The 24,819-nt window shown below is 42.4% G+C and overlaps 1 protein-coding gene across 1 annotated transcript; it reads left to right on the top strand.

The window, feature by feature from the left end:
• The first annotated feature begins 17,119 nt into the window (after positions 1-17,119).
• Positions 17,120-23,764, top strand: LOC149290373 (uncharacterized). The gene is made up of 3 exons (XM_089489313.1): positions 17,120-17,128; positions 18,566-18,686; positions 22,585-23,764. Exons 1-3 carry the CDS (start codon positions 17,120-17,122, stop codon positions 23,232-23,234), a joined length of 780 nt encoding a protein of 259 aa, XP_089345439.1. The 3' UTR covers positions 23,235-23,764.
• Positions 23,765-24,819: the final 1,055 nt, after the last annotated feature.

Genomic DNA, 24,819 nt, shown 5'->3' with positions numbered 1-24,819 from the left:
TTGTTAGCTTAGCCCGCTGGAACTTAGCTCCTAGCCATCGCGGTTGCCGCTTGCTTTCTGTTCCCCGCTGCCGTGTTCACTTACCAACATCCCTCACATCTGTCACTTGGAGAAGACTCCTAAGGTAAATATTTCAACGGTGCCTGTATCCTTTCTCCTTTACCCCCAACTCTTCCCCTCCCTTGCTTTAGCACTGAATGTGCATGTGCGTGTGTGATCCCTTTTTGGTTGTGTGGCTTTAATAAATGTTTATATTTTATTTGCAACTCATCGACATTGCAGTCTCTGTTTCTTGGGGTTGGACTATATGACCTCTGGTATACACATAGGGACCCAATCCGCTGCGTGCGTTGTTAGGACACGCCTCTTGTAAATTTGAGCTAATTAAATTCCTCTGATTCGATCCTTCCTAACACTTGCATCCATTGTTCTGTGTCCTTTGCTTTAGAGCAGCAGAAAGCAAGCTTGCTCCATACTCAGTATCTCTTCAAATACTTGAACAGGGCTGTCATATCCACTCTTAACCTTCTCTTCTCCAAGCTAAACATACCCAGCTCCCTAAGTCATTCCTCAGAGAGCATGGTTTCCAGACCATTCACCATTTTGGTTTCGTTCCTCTGGACATGCTCCAGTTTCTCAACTTCTGTTTGAATTGTGGTGCCCAGAACTGGACACAGGATCATTGCAAGTGAGCTCTGACCAAAACAGAATAGAGTGGAACTATTACTTCCCTTGATCTTGACACTATACTCCTATTGATACAGCCTAGGATCACATTGGCCTTTTTAGCTGCTGCATCACACTGTTGACACATGTTCAACTTGTGCTCTACTACCATTCCTAGTTCCCTTTCACAAGTAATTCAATTGTCATAACAACTTCCTGTGGAATCTTGGAATTTCTAGTTTTAGTGAGGCACTATTGTTCTCCTCTTTGTAAGGATTCTCAATATCCAATCCTAAACTGCCAATTCTGGAATTTTGTGGTAAGGAGCCATGGAGATTAATGCTTTTTGCCCCTAAATGGTCCTCAGCCCATTCCTGAGCAAGTTTCCTGGCTTTTGTGGCTCTTCTTCCAGCCTTTTGAGGCTCTGGAGAGGCTTCATGGGACAAAGGCCTCCCTTGGCCCTGCAATGGATCAGAGAGGGCCCAACAGTGGCAAAACGGCCTCCACTTCCACAAAGGGATGCTGTGGGATATTGAAGGGCAAAACATTATACCATATTTTTAGGCAACACAATTTGGGGTTTCCCCTGAGATCCCCTGGGGTCCAATGTGACCACCCCACTTCCCAACAGTAGTCCATCCCTGTCTTAGAGATGCCTTAAGGTTGTTTTAAGGCTCATCCCTCACACTTGACCCTCACTAATATCAGAAACCAGGTCCCAGACTCCTTGTTCTGCCTTTCCTAATGCATTAGTTGTATATTGATTGTCTTGCCTTTCTCAAGAAATGAGCCTCAAAGTGTCCCTTTTGTGCATCACACTCTGTGGATGTGTGTCTGTGATAGAGAGATGGAGGCAATGTGAAAAACAGAAAGGCATGGAAGAGATGCTGAAGGTCAAATGGTAAAGCAGTGCAGATGGGCAAGAGGCAGGGTTGGAGAGCGGAGGGAGAAAAGGAAGGGGATCAGGCCTCTGGGATCCAGGAGGGGAAGGCAGGAGCAAAGCCAGGATCGCCTAGCTTGAAAAACACACAAAGCATCACAAGAAGTAATTTGTATTGTAGCAATAAGGGTAAACATCAATCCATAAAATGAAATCCTAAACCTGGCAGGTAAAAATTGTCCCAAATAACTTTGAGAAATATAGACTTAAAATAGTAGCTTTGGCACGGTTGCTTAGAAAGTTGTATCCTAATCGAGTATCTCCCAAGCTGAGTTATATAACATTTCAAGCAGAATACAAGCTGCACATGGCGTGTTTATAGTGTTTATAGTGGCAACCCACTCATTAACTTCAGACTTCTAAAATGATTCATATAAAACAGAACAGTCAAATGGATATAGTGCAGAAAACACCGTATACAATCCTATTAATTCCAAAATGGAAGTTGTATAAAAATGTAATAGCCTGACTCTGGGTCATAATTATTTCAAGATATTTCATAGGTGTTTCTACATCTGTTCCAAAAAAAATCTGCTACAAATAATCGCAGATGCACAATATCTGGCAACTTTAACAGTTACCTGCTCCTAATAATACAATTATTTGCAAGCTCTCCTCTCCGACTTCCATCAACTTCACCATCCCTTGTACACACAACTCTAATCCACACCAATCCACATGTGAGCTGTATACTGTATTGGTTGTGAGTCATCTCCTGGTGCCACACAGCATGAAGGGACCTCTGCAGTTAGCTTCCATCATGCCTTGGTCTCTGACTCAGGACTTTATGGCAGTCTCACAGGATATGATGCCACTTGCCAATCAAACTATTTCTCCACATGTTTAACAGAATATTTTTGCAACATTCCTTTTTCTCACTATCTGCTTCCAGTGATTCCCTTAAGTCCCCTCCAATATCTTCTTTGTTAACTCCTATAAATAAGGATACAATTGTTCCATGGATTTAGGGGCATAAGTAGTACGGTCATCCTTGGGTTACTAGCAGAAACTCTCTTAATTTAATCTCTAATAAGGAGGGGTTAATGAGGGCTAAATCATGGGTAACACCCTCCTCTCTTAATGCTGATTTTCAGTCTTATCTGTCACTGTGCTTCTTTACAGAAAAAGATTTGAGTCATGAGAGAATCCACACAGGAAAGAAGTCACATAAATGCCAGCATTGTGGGAGACATTTTGCTTACAAGTCAATCCTTGTCATGCATCGAAGGGTCCATACAGGAGAGAAGCCATACAAATGCCAGCATTGTGGGAAATGTTCTTCTCAGAAGTCAGACCTAGTGAAACATCAGAGAGTCCATACAGGAGAGAAGCCATACAAATGCCAGCATTGTGAGAAATGTTTTACTTCAAAGTCACACCAAGTGAGACATCAAAGAATCCACACAGGAGAGAAGCCATACAAATGCCAGCATTGTGGGAAATGTCTTTCTCAGAAGTCAGACCTAGTGACACATCAGAGAGTCCATACAGGAGAGAAGCCATACAAATGCCAGCATTGTGGGAAATGTTTCTCTCAGAAGTCAGACCTAGTGACACATCAGAGAGTCCACACAAGAGAGAAGCCATACAAATGCCAGCATTGTGAGAAATGTTTTACTTCAAAGTCACACCAAGTGAGACATCAAAGAATCCACACTGGAGAGAAGCCATACAAATGCCAGCATTGTGGGAAATGTTTGACTTCGAAGTCAAACCTAGTGACACATCAGAGAGTCCACACAAGAGAGAAGCCATAAAATGCCAGCATTGTGGGAAATGTTTTACTTCAAAGTCACACCAAGTGAGACATCAAAGAATCCACACTGGACAGAAGCCATAAAAATGCCAGCAGTGAACTAACATTATTTTTGTCAATAAGGAATACAAAAAATATATTTGCAGTCCTGCTGTGCTAAGAAAAGGCCTTTCTGATTTTGTTTTTCTGTCCATATGTCTGTTTATGTTTTAAAATTGTATTTTGTTAGATTTAGGTTTTAATTGCTAATAGGATAGATAATTGTTTTGGGTTGTAACTTTGGCTGGGGATTGTGGTTCGTGGTATAAGTTAGCTAAATGGGGGGCTGGGATTTGTTGCAGTTGGTTAGAATAGTTTTGGGAAAGATAGCGTTTGGAATTTGTGGGATGTTGGCTGAAGAAAGTGGAGGCTGATATTAACAGGAAGGTGGCTAGTTTCTGGGAATGGCAAAGGGGGGCTTGTTACCTGTGGGGCATAGACTGTGGGAATTGAAGGTGGGGGCTAGGTTGTAAGAGGGTGGAGTTTTAGGTTTGGGGGTTTTAATGCATTGTTTGGATTGGAGTGGGCAGTTCTGACGTAAACGCTGAATTTCTGACTATGTGTTCTCAATAAAATTCTTTGTTGTTTCAACAGACTGGACTCATTGGTGTACAGAAGTTCTGCATTTGCCCAAAATTTACCCTTTCTTCTCTCCTCAGTCATCATCTCCATTCCCAGCTATAAGAACGGCAGAGGCAAACACACATACATTTATATATATGTATATATGTGTGTTTGTGTGTGTGTGTGTGTGTGTATTATATCTACATACATACACTATACATAGACTATATTTCCAATGCAGAGCCTTCCTTTCTTGCCTTTCCTGGGCTCCATTGTGGCCTCTTCGAAGTGTCCTCAAAATAAGGAAGGAAGGGGAGGTTGCTGAACCCCCGGCACACTCCTTCCCTTCCCTCAAAGGCCGCCAATGGAATAAACAGCAGGAGCAGTAAAGCCCTGGTGATCCCTGCGCATGATCAGAAGGGGTCTTTGGATGTATGTGCGCATGCACAATCTCAGCCCTAAAGCCATTGCTGCCCTCACACTCTGTTCTGAGGGAAGGAAGGATGGAAATGGGGGAAAACTGTTGTTCGTTCAGAGGAATGGCTGGAATGTCTTCGGGGGGGGGGGCTTGGGGATTATAAGAAGAAGGAATCCCCTCTTCTCCCCCCAACCAAAACACAGGGTGCCTGCCAGGTCTCCTCTCCCTCTTTCCTTCCCTGCCCCTTCCTCAGGGGATTCCTTGGGGCCCTGGTACTTGGGGGTTATCATGAGAAGAGAGGACAGGGGAGACCATTAGAGAGAGGCATGACCATGGAGGGGGGTCCAAAGATAAAAAGGGCTTTGAGAAGCCCCCTCCATCCTGGAAAGTGGGGCAGAGAAGAGTCCCTCCCTTCTGATGCCTCATTTGGAGAAGATTTGGCTTCAATAGCATTGGAAACAACATTATTTGGGGGGGGGGGGGAGTTTTCTCTGGGGTCTTGGGGGGAGGAGGGGGGAATCTGGGACCTGACTCAGGCACTCCCCCCAGAACCCATTATTAGAGCCTTCCACAGCTCACTGTGATGCTTTAAATGACCATTTTGCAAATAAAATCTCTCAGATAAGAGCCAACTTGGATGCTGACATTATTGCTGATGCTATAGGTGAGGTGTCCAGTGACTCTGTGAATGGGATCATCCTGGATCAATTTAAATCTGTGAGTACTGAAGACATGGACAAGCTCCTTGGAAGTGTGAAGAAGACAACTTGCCCTCTCAACCCTTGCCCTTCATGGCTAGTCATCCAAGGAGGAGATGCACTTAGGACTCACCTGAGATATATCATAGATGCATCTCTGAGGGAGGGCTATTTTCCATCTTCCATAAATGAAGCGGTGGTACAGCCGCTTCTGAAAAAGCCCTCCCTAAATCCCTTGGACATGAACAAATACAGACCGGTCTCCCATCTTCCATTTCTAAACAAGGTGATGCTCTTCAACTCCACGTGGTCTTGGATGAAACAGATTATCTAGACCCATTTCAAATTGGCTTCAGGATGGGATACCGAGTCGAGACTGTTATGGTCGCCTTAGTAGATTATCTCCGCTTGAGTATGGACAGGGGAAGTGCAACCCTGCTGGTGCTTTTGGATCTCTCAGGGTCCTTCGATACCATCAACCATGGCATCTTTCTTGAACGTCTGAAGGAATTGGGGACGAGGAGGCAATGCATTGCAGTGGTTCTGGTCCTATCTCTTGGGCAGATTCTAGATGGAGATTCTTGGGGATAGTTGGTCCTCTAAGAGGGAGCTTAAATCTGATGTTCCTTAGGACACATAAACATGAAGCTGCTGGGAGAGATCATCTGGAGACATGGCATGGGGTGCTATCAGTATGCTGAGGAATCCCAGATATATCTCTCCATGTCCCGGACTTCAGCGTCAACTAAGAAAGGCATCTCCCCTCTGAATGAATGTCTTGAAGAATTAATGGGCTGGGTGAGAAAAAAACAGAATGAAGCTGAATCCAGATAAGACAGAGCTGCGTAATGCTGGAGATCCTAATCCAGGTATGGAGGTTTGACACGTGTGATCCACCTGTATAAGGGGTCACACTTTCCCTAAAGGACTATGTTAGTAGTTTGGGGGATGCTCCTGGATCCATCACTCCAGATGTCAGCTCAGATACATGTGACGGCGAGGAGTGCCTATTATCTCCTTCAGTTGATATGCTAACTGCACCCAGTCCTGGAAGCTGAAGACCTAAACACTATAGTTCTGATCTTAATTTTATTTCATTATATTTATCAATTATTTCTATTAACTGATTTTCTGAATATATATCTGCTCACCTTTTTCCTCAAATAATTTTTCAAAATATGTAGTGAAAGTATTTTTAATTTTCCCTTGTTCCGTTATGATTGTGTTATTTTGTTTAATTTTAGTTATCATTTTCTTTTCTCTCTCATTCTTTAATCTATTAGCCATCCGTCGGCTTATTTTATTAGCATTCTCAAATTGATTTTGCTTTGATCTTCTTAAATTTATAGCTATTTCCTCTGTCATTTTTTTCTCTAATTGTTCTTTCAATAGTTTTATTTCATTCATTATTTTTATCCCCTTTTGTTTGTTGTAGTTTTTGTTCTCTAATTTTAAATTCATTCCTAATTTTTTCCTCTTTCTGCTTTTCTAATTTTTATTTCCATTGTTCTTTGTATAAATAGTCCCCTTACAAATGCCTTACTAGTATCCCATACAACCTTCATTTTTACCTCCTTTCCACTGTTTTCTTTGAAAAATATCTTTAACTCTCTCTTTACCTTATTTACAAATTCTTCGTCATCTAGGATATCCTCTTTCATTCTCCATCCTATATTTTTGTCCTAATTTATGTTTAATTTCAGCTCTATCATATTATGATCCGACATCGTCCTTGGACAAATTTCCATTTTTTTCTCTTTAGTAACCAGTTGCTTCGTCACGAAAAACATATCCAACCTTGAGAAGGATTTATGTGCATCTGAATAGAAGGTATACCCTCCTTTGTTCCCATTACAATGTGACCAAACATCTAACAAATTAAATTCCTCTTTTAAAACAAAAAACCTCTTGGTAATTTTCCTTGTCTTTTCTTAATTACTTTTTTCTGGGATTTCCTGTCCCAAATTGGATTTAGAACTCCATTGAAATCTCCTGTCAAGATTAATTTGTCATTATCAACTTCTCTCTTAACCTCCGCCAAATTTCTATAAAAGGTTTCCTTCTTCTCTAATGGCCCATAAACATTAATCAGTACAGATTTAACATTATCTATCAAAATCTCCACACACAAGAATCTACCGTCTTTATCTTTCTTCAGTAGCTTTGCTGCATACCTTTTATTCACAAAGATTGCAACTCCCCTCTTCCTTTTATTTACTGTGGCACAAAATAATGTCCCCAATTTACTATTTCTCAAATATTTTATATCTCCATCTTTTATTTTTGTTTCCTGTAAACACAATCAATCAAAATTATTCTTCCCTAGATACTGCATTACATGCTTTCTCTTTCTCTCTTGGCTTATTCCTTTTACATTCCACGAAACTATTTTAAGCCCCATTTTCCTTTTAGAGAGGTTCTTATGTCTTTTATGTAGACTTTCCTATCTCTCCTGAGTAACCCTCTTCTGAGCTTTTTTTTCCAAATTGTCAGTATTTACCTCCTTAATCCCTAGATTATCTCTCCTTCCTTGCCCTTTTCTCTGGGTCTTTTCTTCTCTTTGTCTATTTACACTTTCTCCTTCCTTCTTGTCCCTTTCTTTATTTCTTTCTTCTTGCTCTCTGTTATCTCTGCTTAATCTCTCATAAAAGGCTTTTGCTTGTTCTATTGTACTTATCCTATATCTCCTCTGATGGTAATGAAAGATCACTCCTTCTATCTTATCCCATCTGTACAGCATCTCATTCTTACTGCAAAAGAATATTGTTAGGAATTTATATTCCTGTCTCTTTCTAATTATTTGCAATGGTAAATCCTTATAAATTTCCACTATTCTATCTTCCACAATCAATTTTTTCTCATATTTACAATATTTGCTCTCTCATCCTTGAGCTTGTAAAACATACCGTAATGTCTCTGTCCAATTTCCTTTCCTTTGCTATCTTTGAGCTAAGTCTAAATATCTTATCAATCTGTGCCTCCATCAAATCCTCCTCAATATCCACATATTTTCCCAGCATAGGTATAATTTTGTCATATATTTGTCTTGTTCTTTACTTTCCCTAATTTTAATTGCCCTTTCCCTATATCTGACCTGCTGCAGAAGATTACTCTGTTGTTCCCTTAATTGAGCCTTTTCCAATTCTTCTGTTTTTTTCCAGACTTTCCGTTCTTTCTAATACTTCCTCACCTCCACTTTCACTCCTGATATCTCTTTAGCTAAGTTGTCTATTTTTTCCCCCTAATCCATCTAGAGGAAAGGAGATTAAATGATGGTCAGAAAGTGGAAAGTCAGGTGCCAGGTAGTCAGAAATGGCGCAGTTTGCAGCAAGAACCAGGTCAAGACAGTGACCAAGAGAATGAGTTGAAGAGTTGGAGTGTGGTTGGAGGCCAAAAGAAGCCAGGAGAGAGTTAAAGCGAGATGTTGTCGGGTTATTGGAATCATCAACGTGGATATTAAAGTCACCTAGGATCAAAGTGGGGACTGAATCTGAAAGAAAGAATGTCAGCCATGATTCGAAGTCTGAGAGGAACTGGGTGGCAGAACCAGGAGGGCGATAGATAACTGCACCACGGAGCTGTAGAGGAGAAAAGAGTCTAATAGGATGAAACTCAAAGGAAGAGGAATGATAGCTGGTGGGGAAGATAGAACTTGAAACTGGCAGGAGTTAGATAGCAAGATACCAACCCCTCCTCCTCGACCCTCAGGGCGGCTGGAGTGGGTGAAGGAGAGACCACCAAAAGAAAGGGCAGCGGAGGTTGTAGTATCATGGGCTGGGAGCCAGGTTTCTGTGAGAACGAGGAGGTTAAAGGATTTAGAGAGAAAAAGGTCATGAATTGCTGTTGCTTTAGGGGCAGCAGAGCGGCAGTTCCAGAGGGAACAGAGGAAGGGAAGCAGGGAGACAGGGAGAGGCCGAATGGGGATCAGGTTAGGAGAAATGTGGGGAGCCATGGGAAAGATAGGATTCACTGCCCAGTGATTAACGGGGAAAGGTGTGACACAACAGCAAGGATGACCCTATCAAAAACAGCAAGGATGACCCTATCAAAAACAGCAAGGATGACCCTAGCAAAAACAGCAAGGATGACCCTAGCAAAAACAGCAAGGATGACCCTAGCAAAAAAATGGAGACAAAGGAAAGTTCTTGAAGTAGAGGAAGGCTGTTAGGACTATTTGATGCATTGGAAGCAGATAAACTCACAAGGATCTTACAGAAGCAAAACAAAACTAAAATGTATAGATTGATAGAAGACTGGGATAAAGTGCTGGACTATATCAAAAAAGGAAGGAAGACTGAAGGGCAAACAACGGATAAAGAGAAAACAGACACAGCAAAGAACATACACTGGAAGTCTTTTAGTTTGTTTGTTGTGGAATCTGAGGTTGGATGTATTGTGAGTTTGGATGTAATTTAGTATGTTTAACAAGTTTTGTCGCTTGTGAATATTTGTATTTGTCAAGTCTTTTAATTGTATCTGTGTTATTGTTGTTGGTCCCATAGGTTTTTTTCCCCCTTTTACCAATAAAGTTAAAAAAAGTACAGAATCCTGAAATCTAGAAAGCATATCCAGGAGAAGGTTTTTTTGGCCACACTACAAACAACAACCTCCAAAATCCACAAAACTGTGATACCTTTCTCCTGTTTGATGTTTAACAGTTTTGCCCAATGAAGAAGCCAGTTGAGCTTCAAAAGCTTGTTTTATCTATTTTGTGGATTTTGGCTGGCCACTAAAGGTATCCCTGTTTTGTGGATTGTGGGTGTGATTGTGGTTTGCTGTATGGTCCAGCCAGCATGGCAACCTCTGGATATGATCCCTAGAGTAGGAATCCCTCTTCGTCTCATGGCTGTTTGGGGCTTTTCTCCCTCCCTCCCTCTCTGCCCCATAGAAGTCAAGGGGGACTCACCTTTGCTAAGGTCTTTTCCAAGGGGCTAGGATTCAGAGACAGAGGTTCAATCTGCATTACAGAAATCATGCATTTCAACACAGCTTTAACTGCCATGGCTCAATTCTATGGAGATCTGGGATCTGTAGTTTTGTGAGCTATGTAGCCTCTCTCAGGGAGCTCTAGTGTGAAAAGAGACTACAAATCCCAGAATCCCATAGCATTGAGAAATGGCAGTTAAAGCGGTGTTAAACTGCATTAATTCTGCAGTGCAGATTCAACCATAAGCCATGTTATTCAGGAATATCAGTATCCTAAGGGATCTTGTAGCACCTTTGAGACTAACTGAGTGAAAAAAGTTGTAGCATATGCTTTTGTAGACTTGCGTCTGGAGGTTTGTAGAAGAGAGTCATGACAACCCTAGTAGCCAGAACCTTCTTTTGTCCTCCATTTTGGGAGAGGAGAGAGGGAGGCCGAATGGAGAGCTCCCTGGAAAGAAGCTGTGTCTCTCCAGGCTGAGAGGCCAGAGACCTAGGAGCAGGGCCTCTGCGGTTGGGGAAGAGTCGCTGTCTGAAGCATTGGACCTTCTGGGACCTTCCTTTTGTGCCCATGGAATACAACTGCTTCTTCCCACCAAGAACCCAAAATAGTCCTCTCCGAAATCTCTTTCTGGGAGCATTGGTGAACTGCCCTGGGCCCTACTATGTTGCAAGAAATAAAAATACACATTTGAAAGAATCCAAAGCAGCTCATGTTTAAATAATACATGCCTTAAAAGATTCTCCCCATCCCACCTGGGCTTCCCTTTCAGGTTACAATGTGGTGGGCAAAGCATGACCCACGGCTCCATGCATCAGGGACTTCTCTGTAACCCACAGCGGTCAAAAATGTCTGGGGTCTTTTCATGATCTTGGGATGTGAGGGGCACTTCCGCCATGTTTTGTGGGACCCCTGGGTCAATTTAACACCATAAGATGAGGTGTCCTCTGCTTGCTTCCCAGAAGCATGGCGAAAACGTCCCTCATGTTGATGTTGATGCTTATTTTAACCAATTCTATTTTATATTATTGCCTATTGTTTTATACATGTTTTGTAGATTGTCAGGTTTTATTTTTATTGACTTGATCATTTGTATGTACAGCACTGTGTACATTTACAGCGCTATAGAAATAAACAATGATAATAATAATAATAATAATAATAATAATAATAAGTTGCACTCTCTCAGCCTCAGAGGAAGGCCATGGGAAACCCACTCTGAAGGAACCTGCCAAGAAAACCCCTTCAGAGACTCCCATAAGGTCACCATAAGACCTGGAAACAACTGGGAGGCAGACCCCAAGAACAACATTGGGAAATAGGTGCAAGCCTTGCCTTGGGAAAGTGTAATGACTGGGCTCCAGTCAATGGAGGTCTTCTTCAGGCAGAAAAGGGAGGTTTATGCAAATGCAGAGTGACATCACTGCTACGGAAGGCTCTCTTGACCAATCAGAGAGCAAGATAAACGTCCTTCTGGAAGCTTCCGTGAGAAGGAGATATAAGGCCTGAGAGACCAAGAGACAGTTGGGGGAATTGTGTCGGTTGGAGATGGAGAGAGAGAGTTAAAGAGCGGATCTTGGAAGTTAGTCTCAGAATTGGAGGCTTCGGTTTATTTATTATTTTAATAGCTTTTATAAATTGAATATTATATTCTTACAAATATTGTTCCTGCAAGATTCTTAATATCTTGTAGGACTTATATTTCAGTCATATTTTGTTATTTATAGTAAATATCTCCTTGGAGTATCTACTACTCAGGCAGAGCCAGCCATTTTGTGTTCCGGAGGCCATTTTGTGTTCCGGAGGCCATTTTGTGTGCTATTTGTGATTGTGGGGAATAACGTTCCGGAACCTTCTCTGAGCCTCAGTTGAACAGAGGCCTCTCTTTCTTTCCTGAGGCTCCAGAGTCAGAAGGAGGCCAGGCTCCTTGGGCCAAAAGGAAGGAAGTGTGTCTCTTTGTGTGTCTTTTGTGTCTCTTTCCTGAGAGGGTTTTCTTATTACACAGCTCTGCTCCTTCTGGGGAACATGGGTTTTAAAAGGGATCAGAAATGGGGAGGATAGTTTTAATACAAGCCTTATTCTTCTTCTTCACAAACATTGGGCTTTGGCTTCTAAGAGGAAGCTTGTCCCCCCAAAAAAGCCAAATGTAGCTCCTTTGGAATTTTTTAAAGTCTCCCCAGTTTTCTTATTAATACATTTTCAGGGAAGACGGAAGGAGGCAGACCCGACCATCTCATATTATCAAGAATGATACATACAAACATACAAACAAACACAAATAAGAAGAATAAGGGTAAAACAGAAAAACAACCTGCTTATATTTCAAAAAAGGCAAAACCATATTTAACAGGATAAAATTTGACATGGGTGTTTCTATCTTTTTACAACCGACTTTGGCTGTATCTGCACTACAGAAATAATCCGGTTTGAAACCACTTTAACTCTCCTGGTCCCATCCTATGGAATCCTGGGATTTCTAGTTTTTGTGGCATGAGAGCTCTCTGGCAGAGAAGGCTAAGTGTCCAAAGGTAAAATCCCAGGATTCCATAGCACTGAGGGTTAAAGACAAACCTATTACTCGCATTTACCATCCGATGCTTCCAAACTACCAGACAAACTTTTATTTCTATCTCATTCATTTTTAAATTATCTGTTAATAAGTAAAAAGTAAATATATATTGTTCTACTTATACTTACCCTTACAAATAATTTGTTTTCTCTTGCAGTCCTCATTAAAATTGTAAAACACTTGATACAAAATCGCTCTCATTAGATTAGATTCCACAGCACTGAGCAGTGAAAGCGGTGTCAAAGTGCCTTATTTCTTTTTTTTTTTTTTTAAATAATCTTTACATACATATATACACGCTCATTTAAGCAAAATACATAACAGTGAATAAAAAAGAAAAAAAAAGAAGAAGTAGGAAGAAAAAGAAAAAAAAAAAAAACCAGAGAGAAACTAGTCAATAAATCAACTACACAAAACATAAAATAAAGGAGTCTTCCAGTTTCAGATCCCTCTGTTCCCTTTTACACTTCTTCTTTCTATATCTATACAGCTGTTAATTTCTTATTTCTTTCCTCGATTTGCATCCGCTTTCCTTACCGCATCATTCTTTAAGTTTCTCTTTTTCCTTTACTGTTTATCTAGTGGGTACTATGGTATCCACTGCTCATTTCTATTTCTTATTTGTTCTATTATATCCAATTCATCTGGGAATAACCATCTCTTCTTTTTATTTTTCTTCAAGGGGGACTTCCACTCTTTTCGTCCTATCATTTCTTAACCTTAAGTTATAGATATATATTTGTTGGGGCGCTCCAAATCATGTCCAGCATTTCTTGCAATATTCAGCTAGGGGTAACCAAATATCTTCATAATTATCCTCAAATTTTACAGAATCCTTTAAACGTATAGTAATCATATCCATCTCTACTACGTCCAATGCTTTTATCAACCATTCCTCTACATCTATTTCTCCCTGATTTTTCCAATTTCTGGCGATTACTATCCTTGCAGTTGTGATTAAGTAGAGTACTGGCTTCAAATATTTTCTGCCCTCTGTATCAGTGACAATATTTAACAAATACGTTTCTGGAGTTAGCTTTACATTTATATTGTATATACTTTTTATACAATTATATACCGCTTTCCAGAATTTTTGTATTACCGGACAAGTCCACCACATGTGATAGAAGGTTCCCAAATGCTTACCACACCTCCAACAATCTGTCTCTCTAATATTATACATTTTGGCAATTCTGGTTGGAGGGAGATACCATCTATGCAGCATCTTTATATAATTTTCTCGAATATCCATACACACCGTAAAGTGCCTTATTTCTAAAGTGCAGATGCAGCCTTCTTGGGAAAGGGGCTGATGCTGGGGAAAAGAGGAGGAATGCATAAAGAAAGGAGGACAGACGGACAGACAGAGGGCCACCTGCAGCTGGACTGGCCTCCCTGAGCGGTCAAGACCTGAGCTGGGTTGTGGACGATGGACACTCTTAATATTAATATTGATATCTTTCACTATTGATTGTAATTAATCAGGTTCCTCCTTTCAATAGCATCAGGAAAATGTTTAGGTTTTGTTAAGGTTTAGAAGTCCTGTTTGGGTCCCTTCTGACTTTGGGGCCCTTTCATCCTCCATTTTGGTTTCCCTGAAGGCCACAAACTGAAAACTGCCAGGCGCTGAGGCAGAGGCGGCCATTTTGTGTTCTGGTGGCCATTTTGTGCTGCTTGTGACTGTGGGAAATAATGTTCCAGAACCTTCTCTGAGGCCTCATTTGAACAGAGGCTTCTCTTTCTCTCCTGAGGCTCCAGAGTGAGAAGGAGGCCAGGTTCCTTGGGCAAAAAGGAAGGGTGTCCCTTTGTGCCTCTGACCCTCCATTTTGAGGCGAAGAAAGGAAGGAAGGAAGGGGCCTGTGGGGGTCTGAGGAAGGGGAGGCAGGGGACCCAGGGCTGGGCTTTCGGGGCTGGGAGAGAGAGGTGGGGAAAGAGACCCTCCCTTTGGGCCCTAGCTGGGGAGGGTCCATCGGTCCTTGCCTCCCCCTTTGGGAAAGGGGACCCCCTCAGCCCCCTGGACTCACTCCTGCCACTCATTCCTAGAATGGCTGGGACTCAGAGGAGTTTCCTAGGCATTGTCACCTTCTGCCCTCCATGGCCATTGGCACTGACCTTTTCCCATTGCCTTCCCTCCCTCAGCCCTGTGGACCTCTTCCTCCTTCGCACTCAGAGCAACCCTTCTCTACGGCTGAGGAGACGGCCTCTGACCCAGGGAAGCTCCGGCCATAAAGGACTGCAGAAGAGCCCTTTCTGGGGCTGCAGGAATCAGGGTCTTTGTACTGAAGATAGGCCTTTATTCCTGGAGCTGAATGATGACTTTGTTTAAATGCATCAGTCCAGGATTGTGTGGAAGGGTTGCAGCTGAGAGACTGAGCCCATGCTTTGCAGGCATAAAGCCCCAAATTCAGTCTCTGGCAACATTGTCTTCCCGGAAGGTGGAAGTGAGATTTCCAGACCCAGACACACAGTGAGCCAGTGACTCCTTTGTGTGGGGACTGTGTGTGTACATGGTGTTTACTAGAGCTTTGTAAGGTGTTTGTTTCACTGGGTTTATAAAAAATAACTTGCACTTATCTTTGTCGATTTAGAAAAGGCCTTCGATAACATAGGATGGGATATGTCATTTGCAAGACATGAAAAAATCTAAACAGGAGCTTCTTATTTAAGATGGATAAAGGCAATGTATAAAGATCAAAGAGCCAGGTCAGGAGGTTTCAGCAGATGATGCACTCATTTCACATCTAGCTACAGGGACATAGCCAGGGTCCTCTACAATTCCCCATCCCCTGACCCCCCTCCACTCTCACAAGGCATGGAGTGTCAGGACCATGGTGAACAGGTCTGAGGAAATGACATGCATGTGGCCACTAGGTGGAGCTGTTGTGGAAGTCATTGACAGCTCTAGTGGCAGTTAGATGTGTCAGCATTTAAACAGTGCATCCTTGGAATGTTGATGCAACTGTCAGCTGTCATTCTCAACTGTCACTGAGGAAGAGTCAGACAGTGTGTGCCTCAGAGTAGGTTGTTACTGGTGTGGATGGTGGAGAGTGTCGATGTATATAATGTTGTACACAGTGGAATTTCTTATAGGAATAAAAGCCTCATCTGAGAGAAGATTACAGTGTCTCTTTGCTCATTGAGAAAGCGACAGGTGTTTCTTCAGCTCACAATCTACTGACTATAGTCAAGGTGGAGAATCTGGCACCATACGTTAACGTGTTGCCTCACATGCTACGCAATATAGCAATGTCAAAAGTGTTTTAACATGGAGTATCTGTTGTGTAGGGGAGCAGCAGTGAATCTATGCTAGGTCCAGGGGGCTTTGTTTGGTGTAGAGGGAGGAAGGGGATGCCCATCTCTGCATTGGCCCAAAGGAGGCATATGTCACCTGCATATCTCAGTAGCAGCATGCTGTTCTATGTGTCTTTGAGTGATGCAGGATTTCTTGACAAACCAAGCCTAACCCTAGTCTCTTTTCTCAGGAACCTCATCTTGGTCTCCTTGTACACAGCTTTGTGACATATTTTGCTGGAAGAGACCCAAGTGCAGGGCCACCAGGACCCCTTCCCACCTAATGGCCAACAGAGAAGCCAAGCAGAGGGAGTTGGGCTCCAAGAGAAAGAGGCTGGCAAAGTACAAGAACTCTTGGGTGAGTTGCCATCCTGACTATTAGTTTCATTTGTGTCACTGCTGGGCCAGCTCATGAAAGCAAGTGGAGAACATATTGTCCCAGTTCGGCAGAGAAAGTCCTGGTTAATCCTCTGCCACCCCACTTTTTCAGTGGCTTTCAAAAATGTCCCGGTTTCTCTCTCCTCCTCCCACTTTACCCCTTCTCTTCAGCTCTCTTGGGTCGGTGAAAAATGACTTCCAAGGAGTTTGTACCCATCAACCCAAAAGGGGGGATAGGAGAGGAGATAGGTTGCCAGGGTCTTCCCTTGCCAGGAGGCTGAGGCAAAAGCAAACTGCTGTGCCCTTCCTAGTTTGTGTGATCTTCCTCATAAACAACTTGCCCATCCTCACCACCTTCTAGTGTTGCTTGTCCACATGTGCCTTGCTTTTCCTGTCTGTGAAATGTTGGGGATATGGGAGACCATCTCTGGAGCTAAATTGGGGGTGGGCCCAGTGGCCCTCAAGTCCAGAGTGCTCCCCAGAACTGTTTTTATAAAATGACATTTGCCTCCGAAATGTGGAAAGAAATGGCTATATGCACCATAATTCTCTTGTGGCTAAATGTTCTATATGTGTTGGGAATGTCAGTATCCGAATCCATCCTCAATATCCCAGCCATGGCCTAAATTATACTGTTTATTATATTGTATATTATGTTGAAAATATCTGAGACAAACTGTATCTCAAAGGCAGTACCTTTTTTGCATATGTATGATGAGTATGATGGGCACAAATGGGACAAAGTCTTTAATGGACATCTATTGAGGAAACCTTTCATTAATAACTGGCTAACTGTGAAAAAATGTTTTACATTGGACTTTCACTTTGGGTTTCCCCACAGGAGGCTTTTTTAGGCCAATGGGGAAAAGATCAGAAATGGATAAGGTACAGAGAAATATGAACTCATGATAATGAAGGAAATGTTATATTAAGGTTAAAGGAAGAAATCATAACTAAACTAGGCCATATGAATTGCTTGAATTATATTCAACTTAAAGAAGGAATCATAGAATCGTAGAGTTGGAAGAGACCACAAGGGCCATCAAGTCCAACCCCTGGCATGCAGGAAATCACATTCAAAGCATGCCCAACAGTATGCAAAGGAATCTTGTAGCACCTTGAAACCAACTAAAAGGAAGAGATTGGCAACATGAACCTTCATGGCCTTGTGGCCAATTCATCATGTGCATGATAGACCTTGTCACAATAGGTCTACCAAGCCAGATTTACAAAGGATAAGAGTTTATTTGGTTTTGAGAAAGAATATAACGAATATTAATGAAAGAAGATGAAAAAAATATATTATGTAAAATATATAACATCTTACTGAAAAGATCCCTTGAAGAAGTGGAAATTAAAGATTCGATGATAAAATGGGCACAAGAGTTGGGATACAATTTAGGCTTGGAAAAATGGGGGAAAGCTAGATTAAAAACAAAATAAATACTGTAGCACAAACAATAAAAGAAAATTATTTTAAAGTTGTAAATAGATGGTATCAAACACCATGCTCACTAGAAAAAATTATAAAGTAAAGGATAACTGGTGTTGGAGATGCCAAAAAGAAATGGGTACATATTTACATATGTGGTGGCAAAGCATATATATAAAGTCATTTTGGGTGAAGATTCATTTGGAAATAAAGTTAATATTAAAAAATGATTTTGAGTTCAGACCAGAAATATATCTGTTAAGCAAGACTTCATTACTAGACCCAGAGGAAGAAAGGAAATATTGGGAAATATTATACTTAATATCAGCTGCCAGAAGGATAATAGCAAAGAACTGGAAATTACCTATAATAATCCCACAAATAGAGACTTGGCAAAACGAAATTCAAGAATTGAAAGATCTAGACAGATTAACAGCATTAATAAACAAGAAGGATATGGTTAAATGGGGAAAGGATTGGGAAGCTGTAAGACTTTATTTAGCGGCTGCTCAGTAAGGAGAGGTACAAGAAACAAAACCTTTCTATTCATACCTAGAGATAGAGGAATAAGATGTTGTATTAAAAGATAAAATTATACAGTTTCTTGTGGAGAGTTATCAGGAATAAGCCTAACAGATTTATAGCTTGTTGATATATGTTTTTATTTATCTTGTTGTAAACATGCAAGCTTTGTAAAAAAAAAAAAGTGTATTACCACAATAAAAAAAAAAGGGGGGGGGGGAAGGCAGTAGCTTTTTTCTTGCTAACAGAATTTAAACTTTATTTCATGGACTGAATTCTGAAGTGATGAAATAATATTTGGATGCACCATGTGCTTTCCTCCCCTTTTGCTTAGTCACTCTCTGGATGAGGGCTATTTTCTATTTCAGGTGACCTTTGCGGATGTGGCAGTATATTTCTCAGAGGATGAATGGAAACTGTTGACCAAGAAACAGAGACTGATGTACAATTATGTAATGATGGACAATTATGAAAATGTGGTTTCTGTAGGTAAGAAACCTGAATCCGTTGCTTGTTCTATAAAGACTGAGGGTCCTTTCATACTATATTATCATGTTGCTTTGGTTCCACTAGAATAATAGAATCATAGAGTTGGAATAGACCACAAGGGCCATCCAGTTCAACCCCCTTCTGCCCTGCAGGAATACACATTCAAATCACCCCCAAGAGATGGCCATCCAGCCTCTCTTTAAAGACCTCCAAAGAAGAGGACTCCACCAAACTCTAAGGGAGTATATTCCACTGTCAAAGAGCTCTTACTGTCATGAAGTTCCTCCTAATATTTAGGTGGAACCTCTTTCCCTGTGTCTTGCATCCATTGTAGTGTCTCCTTTTCTCTGTAGCAGCAAAAAGCAAGCCTGCTGCTTGCGCAACATGACACCCTTTCAAATATTTAAACATGGCTATCATATCCACTCTTTATTTTCTTTTCTCCAGGATAAACATAACCAGCTTTCTAAGCTGCTCCTCATAGAGCTTGATGGCTTTCATACCCTTCACCACTTTGGTTGGCCTCCTTTGGACATGCTCCAATTTGTCAACATCCTTTTTGAATTGTGGGGCCCAGAACTGGAGAAAGGATTATTCCAAGTGAGGACTGACCAAAGCAGAATAAAGTGGCACCATTACTTCCCTTGATCTAGAAACTATTCCTGTATTGATGCAGCCTAGAATCACATGGGCCTTTGTAGCTGCCTCATCACACTGTTGGCCCATGTTCAACTTGCGGTCTACTAGGAGTCCTAGATCCCTTTCAAGCCTAGTTTAATTGTGATAGCAACATCCTGTAGAATATTTGAATCTGTAGTTCACTGAGGCACTATTGCTCTCCAGGTTCTAAGGATTCTAAATACTCCATCCTAAACTGCCCATTATAGGATTTTGTAGGAAAAAGCCATAGAGATTAATACTTTTCTCACCCAAATGGTACTCAGCACATCCCTGGGCAAGTTTCCTACCTCTTTTGGCCCCTCTTCCATCCTTTAAAGGCTCTGGAGAGTCTTCTTGGGGGAAAGACCTCCCTTGGGTCTGCAATGGCTCAGAGAGGGCCCAAAAGTGGCAAAATGGCCTCCATTTCCCCAAAGGGATGCTGTGGGATGTTGAGGGGCAAAATATTATTTCACTCACCTCCCCCAGGCAATACAATGTGGGGTTGCCCCTGAGGTCTCCTCCAAACCCCATCAGTAGTCCATGCCTGTCTTATAATGTTTTAAGGCTGCTCCCTGGTGCTTGACCCTCACCAAAATTGGAGTCCAAGTCCAAGCCCCCTTGCTCTGCCTTTGCCAATGAGTTATTTGTATATTGCTTATCCTGCCATTATCAACCAATGAGCCTCAAAGTATCCTTTTTTTGAATCACACTCTGTGGGTATGTGTCTGTGATAGAGAGACGGAGAGAAAGTGAAAAATTGAAAGGCAGGGAAGCTGAATATGAGATGCTGAAGCAGTGCAGATGGCAAGAGGGAAGGTTGGGGAGCAGAGGGAGAAAGGGAAGGGGATCAGGCTATGGGAGCCAGGAGGGGAAGGCAGGAGCAAAGCCAGGATCACCTAGCTCTGTGCGGAGAGGAAGGGACCTCTGGGAAGGGCCAGGAGAGGGACCTTGGGGATTGGGAGGCAGCCACCAACCTGACAGATTTTAAGAACTGAACTGGTGAGAACCGGCTCAAGTCCTTGTTTTCAAACATATTAAGGGGTTCCATTTAGAAATTATGAGCAATGTCTATGAAGAGAGGAAAAGGCGACAGAAAAATTCCTTTTTCTCTAATGTTTCTTTTCCAACCTGAGCTTGCTTAGCTCCATGGTTGATTCCAGAGGCTCTTTGTTACCCGAAATGCTGGAGTCTGGGGAGGACACTCCCAAGTGCTATGCTTTTAGGGGAATTTCATACTTCGTTCAAAGGGGAGATTGGGGCAACAGTGGCCTCGGGAGTCATCCCGTCCCCCCCCCCCCCGGCATTAGGGGAACTCAGTGTATTCTTGAGCCCTATTTACATGAATGGTGCTCCGCGCAGTGGAATGTCCGTGCCCGGCACAGTCACAGGCGCCATTAACCCTTATGGGGCACGCCTCCCTTTTTCCTACTGTGGCTTTTAGTGTATTCTGAAATCTGCCCAAGGCGTGCCCGCATGTGACATAGGTGCACTGTACACGCTCGCACACACATATAAGTGTTCACATGCACACACAAGAACTAGGTAACAAAGGTAGGAGTGGTGAATAGATGTTAGGCTTTGCTAATGGTAATACATAACCTAGACAGAACTTGATTCCAATTGCTGAGGGTCCAGAATGGGGAGAGAAGTCAGTAACTCCCAAGGCAAGTGGAGCTGGTGAGTGTAGTGAGATGTTTAGCAATGTAAACCAACAGAGATTCTGTCTGCAACAAGACTGAAATATTTATACTGAAATTGTTGCTAGTGGGCAGAACTTGAGTTTTCTATAAGGTTTAAATCACTTTAGAATGTTTTCTGGGTGGGGAAAATATAGTCCAAAATCAAATTGAATGCAATAGGTGCTTGGTGCAAATACCTCAGACATAAGGGATTAGCACACCGGTCCTCAGGTCCTTGTTGGCTCTGAATTCCAGTCCTGTTCAAAAGCCAATGTACAGCGCAATGTGAGCATGATGCTCCCAGATGCAGCTCAACTTAGCAAAGTATGGAAAAAAAATTCCAGGTACAGGTTTTGGCAATGCACTGACCACTTTTCACACTTAAAAATAAGTCACTGACACAGTTGATTTCATCTGAATCTTTGGGAGTTCTCTATCTTGAGTTGCAAAATAATAAAAGTATTTGCAAGCTCTCCTCTCTGACTTCCATCATGCTCGCCATCTCTTGTATATACAACTCCAATCCAATCCTATACACAGCAATTCACATGTGAGGAGTATACTGTATTGGCTGTGATTCATCTCCTGGTGCCACACAGCATGAAGCATCCTCTGCACTTAGCTTGCATCATGCCAGGTGCTCTGACTTAAGAATCTATGGCAGTCTCACAGGAAATGATGCCACCTGTCAATCAAAATATTTTTACTCATGTTTAATGGAATATTTTTTCAACAGCCCTTTGACTATCAGCTTCCACTGACTCCCTCAAGGCAGTCCCCATCCAGTCTCTTCTTTGCTAGCTCATATGAGTAAGGATACAATCGTTCCATGTATTTAGGGGCATAAGCAGCAGGATCATGCTCAAGTCACCCACTCCAACTTTATTAATTTAATATCAAATAGGTGTTGTGGATGATAGGCTTTAAAAGGTTGTGACAGAATAGAGTAAGGCAGAGCAGCCAGATTTTGTTAACAATTCAGATTTATTCAAAGCTAACTGTCCTCAGTAGAATTCCCATTCTAACAAAACTGAGGCCCAGAGCCAAAGAAAATGGCTACCTTTATAGGAAAACAAACAAAGAAAACTCATCTTCATCACTTTATTGGGCACTTCACACTCCAAACATATACATTTCCAACAATCATAGTTCAGATACATGAATACATTTAAATATACTTTAAAATACCTTTGGCTACACCCCATTGCCCCTTATCAGATATGGTGGCACTCAGAGGAACTTCTGCCAGTGAAATTACATTCTATATCAGTCTTTTCCTAAGGCTCTTTGTTGCCTTTAAGTGCTTGGACAAATGCTTCACCTTGAAGAACTTCACATCTGCCCCCCTTCTGCATTCCACTCTCCCAGAGGCCTCTATTCTAAAATGTGTACTTTGGTTCACTCTCATACTTTATTCCATCTATATATACATTGATTCTTGCATATTACCAAACACTGATATTTGGGTTTCTTCACCTCATAGAGAGGTGGGCTTGGGCTAAAACGTTCCTCTCTTAAATCTGATATTCAGTATTATCTCTCATTATCCTTCTTTACAGAAGAACTTGTCAGTCATGAGAGAGTCCACACCGGAGAGAAGCCATACAAATGCCAGCATTGTGGGAAATGTTTTTCTCAAAAGTCCCACCTACTAACACACCAGAGAATCCACACAGGAGAGAAGCCATACAAATGCCAGCATTGTGGGAAATGTTTCTCTATGAAGGGAGACTTAGTGAGACATCAGAGAGTCCACACAGGAGAGAAGCCATACAAATGCCAGCATTGTGGGAAATGTTTTTCTCAGCTGTCAACCCTACTGACACACCAGAGAGTCCACACAGGAGAGAAGCCATACAAATGCCAGCATTGTGGGAACTGTTTCTCTTTGAAGGGAGACCTAGTGACACATCAGAGAGTCCACACAGGAGAGAAGCCATACAAATGCCAGAATTGTGGGAAATGTTTTTCTCAGAAGTCACACCTAGTGACACATCGGAGAGTCCACACAGGAGAGAAGCCATACAAATGCCAGCATTGTGGGAACTGTTTTTCTCGGCAGTCAACCCTACTGACACACCAGAGAATCCACACAGGAGAGAAGCCTTACAAATGCCAGCATTGTGGGAACTGTTTTTCTCGGCAGTCAACCCTACTGACACACCAGAGAATCCACACAGGAGAGAAGCCACACAAATCCAAGCAGTGAACCAACATTATTTTTTGTAACGAAGGAATACAAAAATCTTTTTTCAATCCACTGGTTCTAAGAAACGGCCCTTATGATTTTATATGTACGGTTTGTCTGTCCATATGTCTGTTTATATTTTAAAGTTATGTTTTGTTGAGTTTAGGTTTTAATTGCTAGTAGTATAGATAATTGCTTTGGGTTATAAATTTGGCTGGGGATTATGGGTCATGGTTTAGGTTAGTTAGACGGGGGGCTGGGATTTGTTGAAGCTAGCTAGAATACCAATGATAGCATTCAGAATTTGTTTGATGTTGGCTGAAGAAAGTTGGGGACCGGTAGTAACAGAAAGGGAGCTAGCTTCTTCAAATGTCTGGGGCAGGGAGAGATTGTGCATGTGAGAAGGATGGCAAAGTGGGGCTGGTTAATAATGGGGGATAGATGGTGGGGATTGTAGGTGGGGGCTAGGTTTGGTAGAAGGTGGAGTTTTAGGTTTTGGGTTTCAATATATCCTTTGGCTTGGGGAGGGCAGTTCTGGCTTAAACACTAAATTTCTGACTATGTGTTTTCAATAAAGTTCTTTGCTATTTCAACACATTGGACTCTTTGATGCACAGAAGTTCTGAATTTGCACAAAACTGACACCTTCTTCTCTCCTCAGCCCTCAGCTCCATTCCCAGTTATAAGAACAGGCCGCCAGCAGAATGAACAGCAGCAGCAGTAAGGCCCTGGTGATCCCTGTGCATGATCAGAAGGGGCCTTTCGATGTATGTGTGCTTGCGCAGTCTCACACCTGAAGCCATTGCTGCTTTCACAGTCTGTTCTGAGAGAGGCAAGGAAGTGGGGAGATCTCTCATTCTATTGAAGGAATGGCTAGAGGGTCTCCCGGGGGGGAGGGCTCGGGGTTATAAGAAGGAAGAAAGCCCCTCTTCTCTCCCCAAAGAAAGGGAGCAGGCTTCCCAGGCCTCCTCTCCTTCTTTCTTTGCCTTTGTTCTCCTCAGGGGATTCCTTGAGGCCTAGGTACTTGGGGGGTTATTAGGAGAAAAGAGGGCAGGAGGGACCCTTGGAGAGAGGTATGGCCATGGAGGGGATCAGGATCCAAAGGTAAAAAGGGCTTTGAGGAGCCCCCTTCCTCCTGGAAAGTGGGGCAGAGGAAAGACCCTCCATTCTTATGCCTCATTGGAAATAACATTTATTGGGTGGGAGGAGTTTTCCCTGGGGTCTTGGGGAAGGGGCTCTATCTGGGCAGGAGAGAAGAGCCCAAATTTAGGACACAGACAAGAGAAGGCAGATGGAGGGACCCAAAGCCCCTTCTGGAAGAGGGACACCCCCATGGTAACCTCGGAACTAGACTTAGAGGCCCACAAGATTTGGATTTTCCTTCACAACAACCCTGCAAAGGAGGAAAAGGAGAAAGACCTTCAGCCCCTGAAAGATTACCCCCCTCCCGGTTCTGGGAAAATGCTGAAAGGGCCTTGGACCCCCTTGAAGGGATGTAGGTTAAAGGATGGGAAGGAGGAGGGAGGGAGGGAAAGTGCCAAGGGCAGAGAAGCATAAAGGGACTGCTGAAGTGGGGAGCATCTGGGACCTGATCCAGAAATCCACC

The sequence above is a fragment of the Sceloporus occidentalis genome, unplaced genomic scaffold (genome assembly GCF_023333645.1).
Source record: "Sceloporus occidentalis isolate IW3139 unplaced genomic scaffold, rSceOcc1.0.p SCAF_39, whole genome shotgun sequence".
Lineage (NCBI taxonomy): Eukaryota > Metazoa > Chordata > Lepidosauria > Squamata > Phrynosomatidae > Sceloporus > Sceloporus occidentalis.
This window is presented reverse-complemented; position numbering and strand designations above follow the sequence as displayed.

Excerpts from the sequence above, each read along its gene's own strand:
- LOC149290373 (XM_089489313.1), top strand. Across the intron at positions 18,687-22,584 it reads TGAAAATGTGGTTTCTGTAG|AAGAACTTGTCAGTCATGAG; the intron begins GTAAGAAACCTG and ends CCTTCTTTACAG.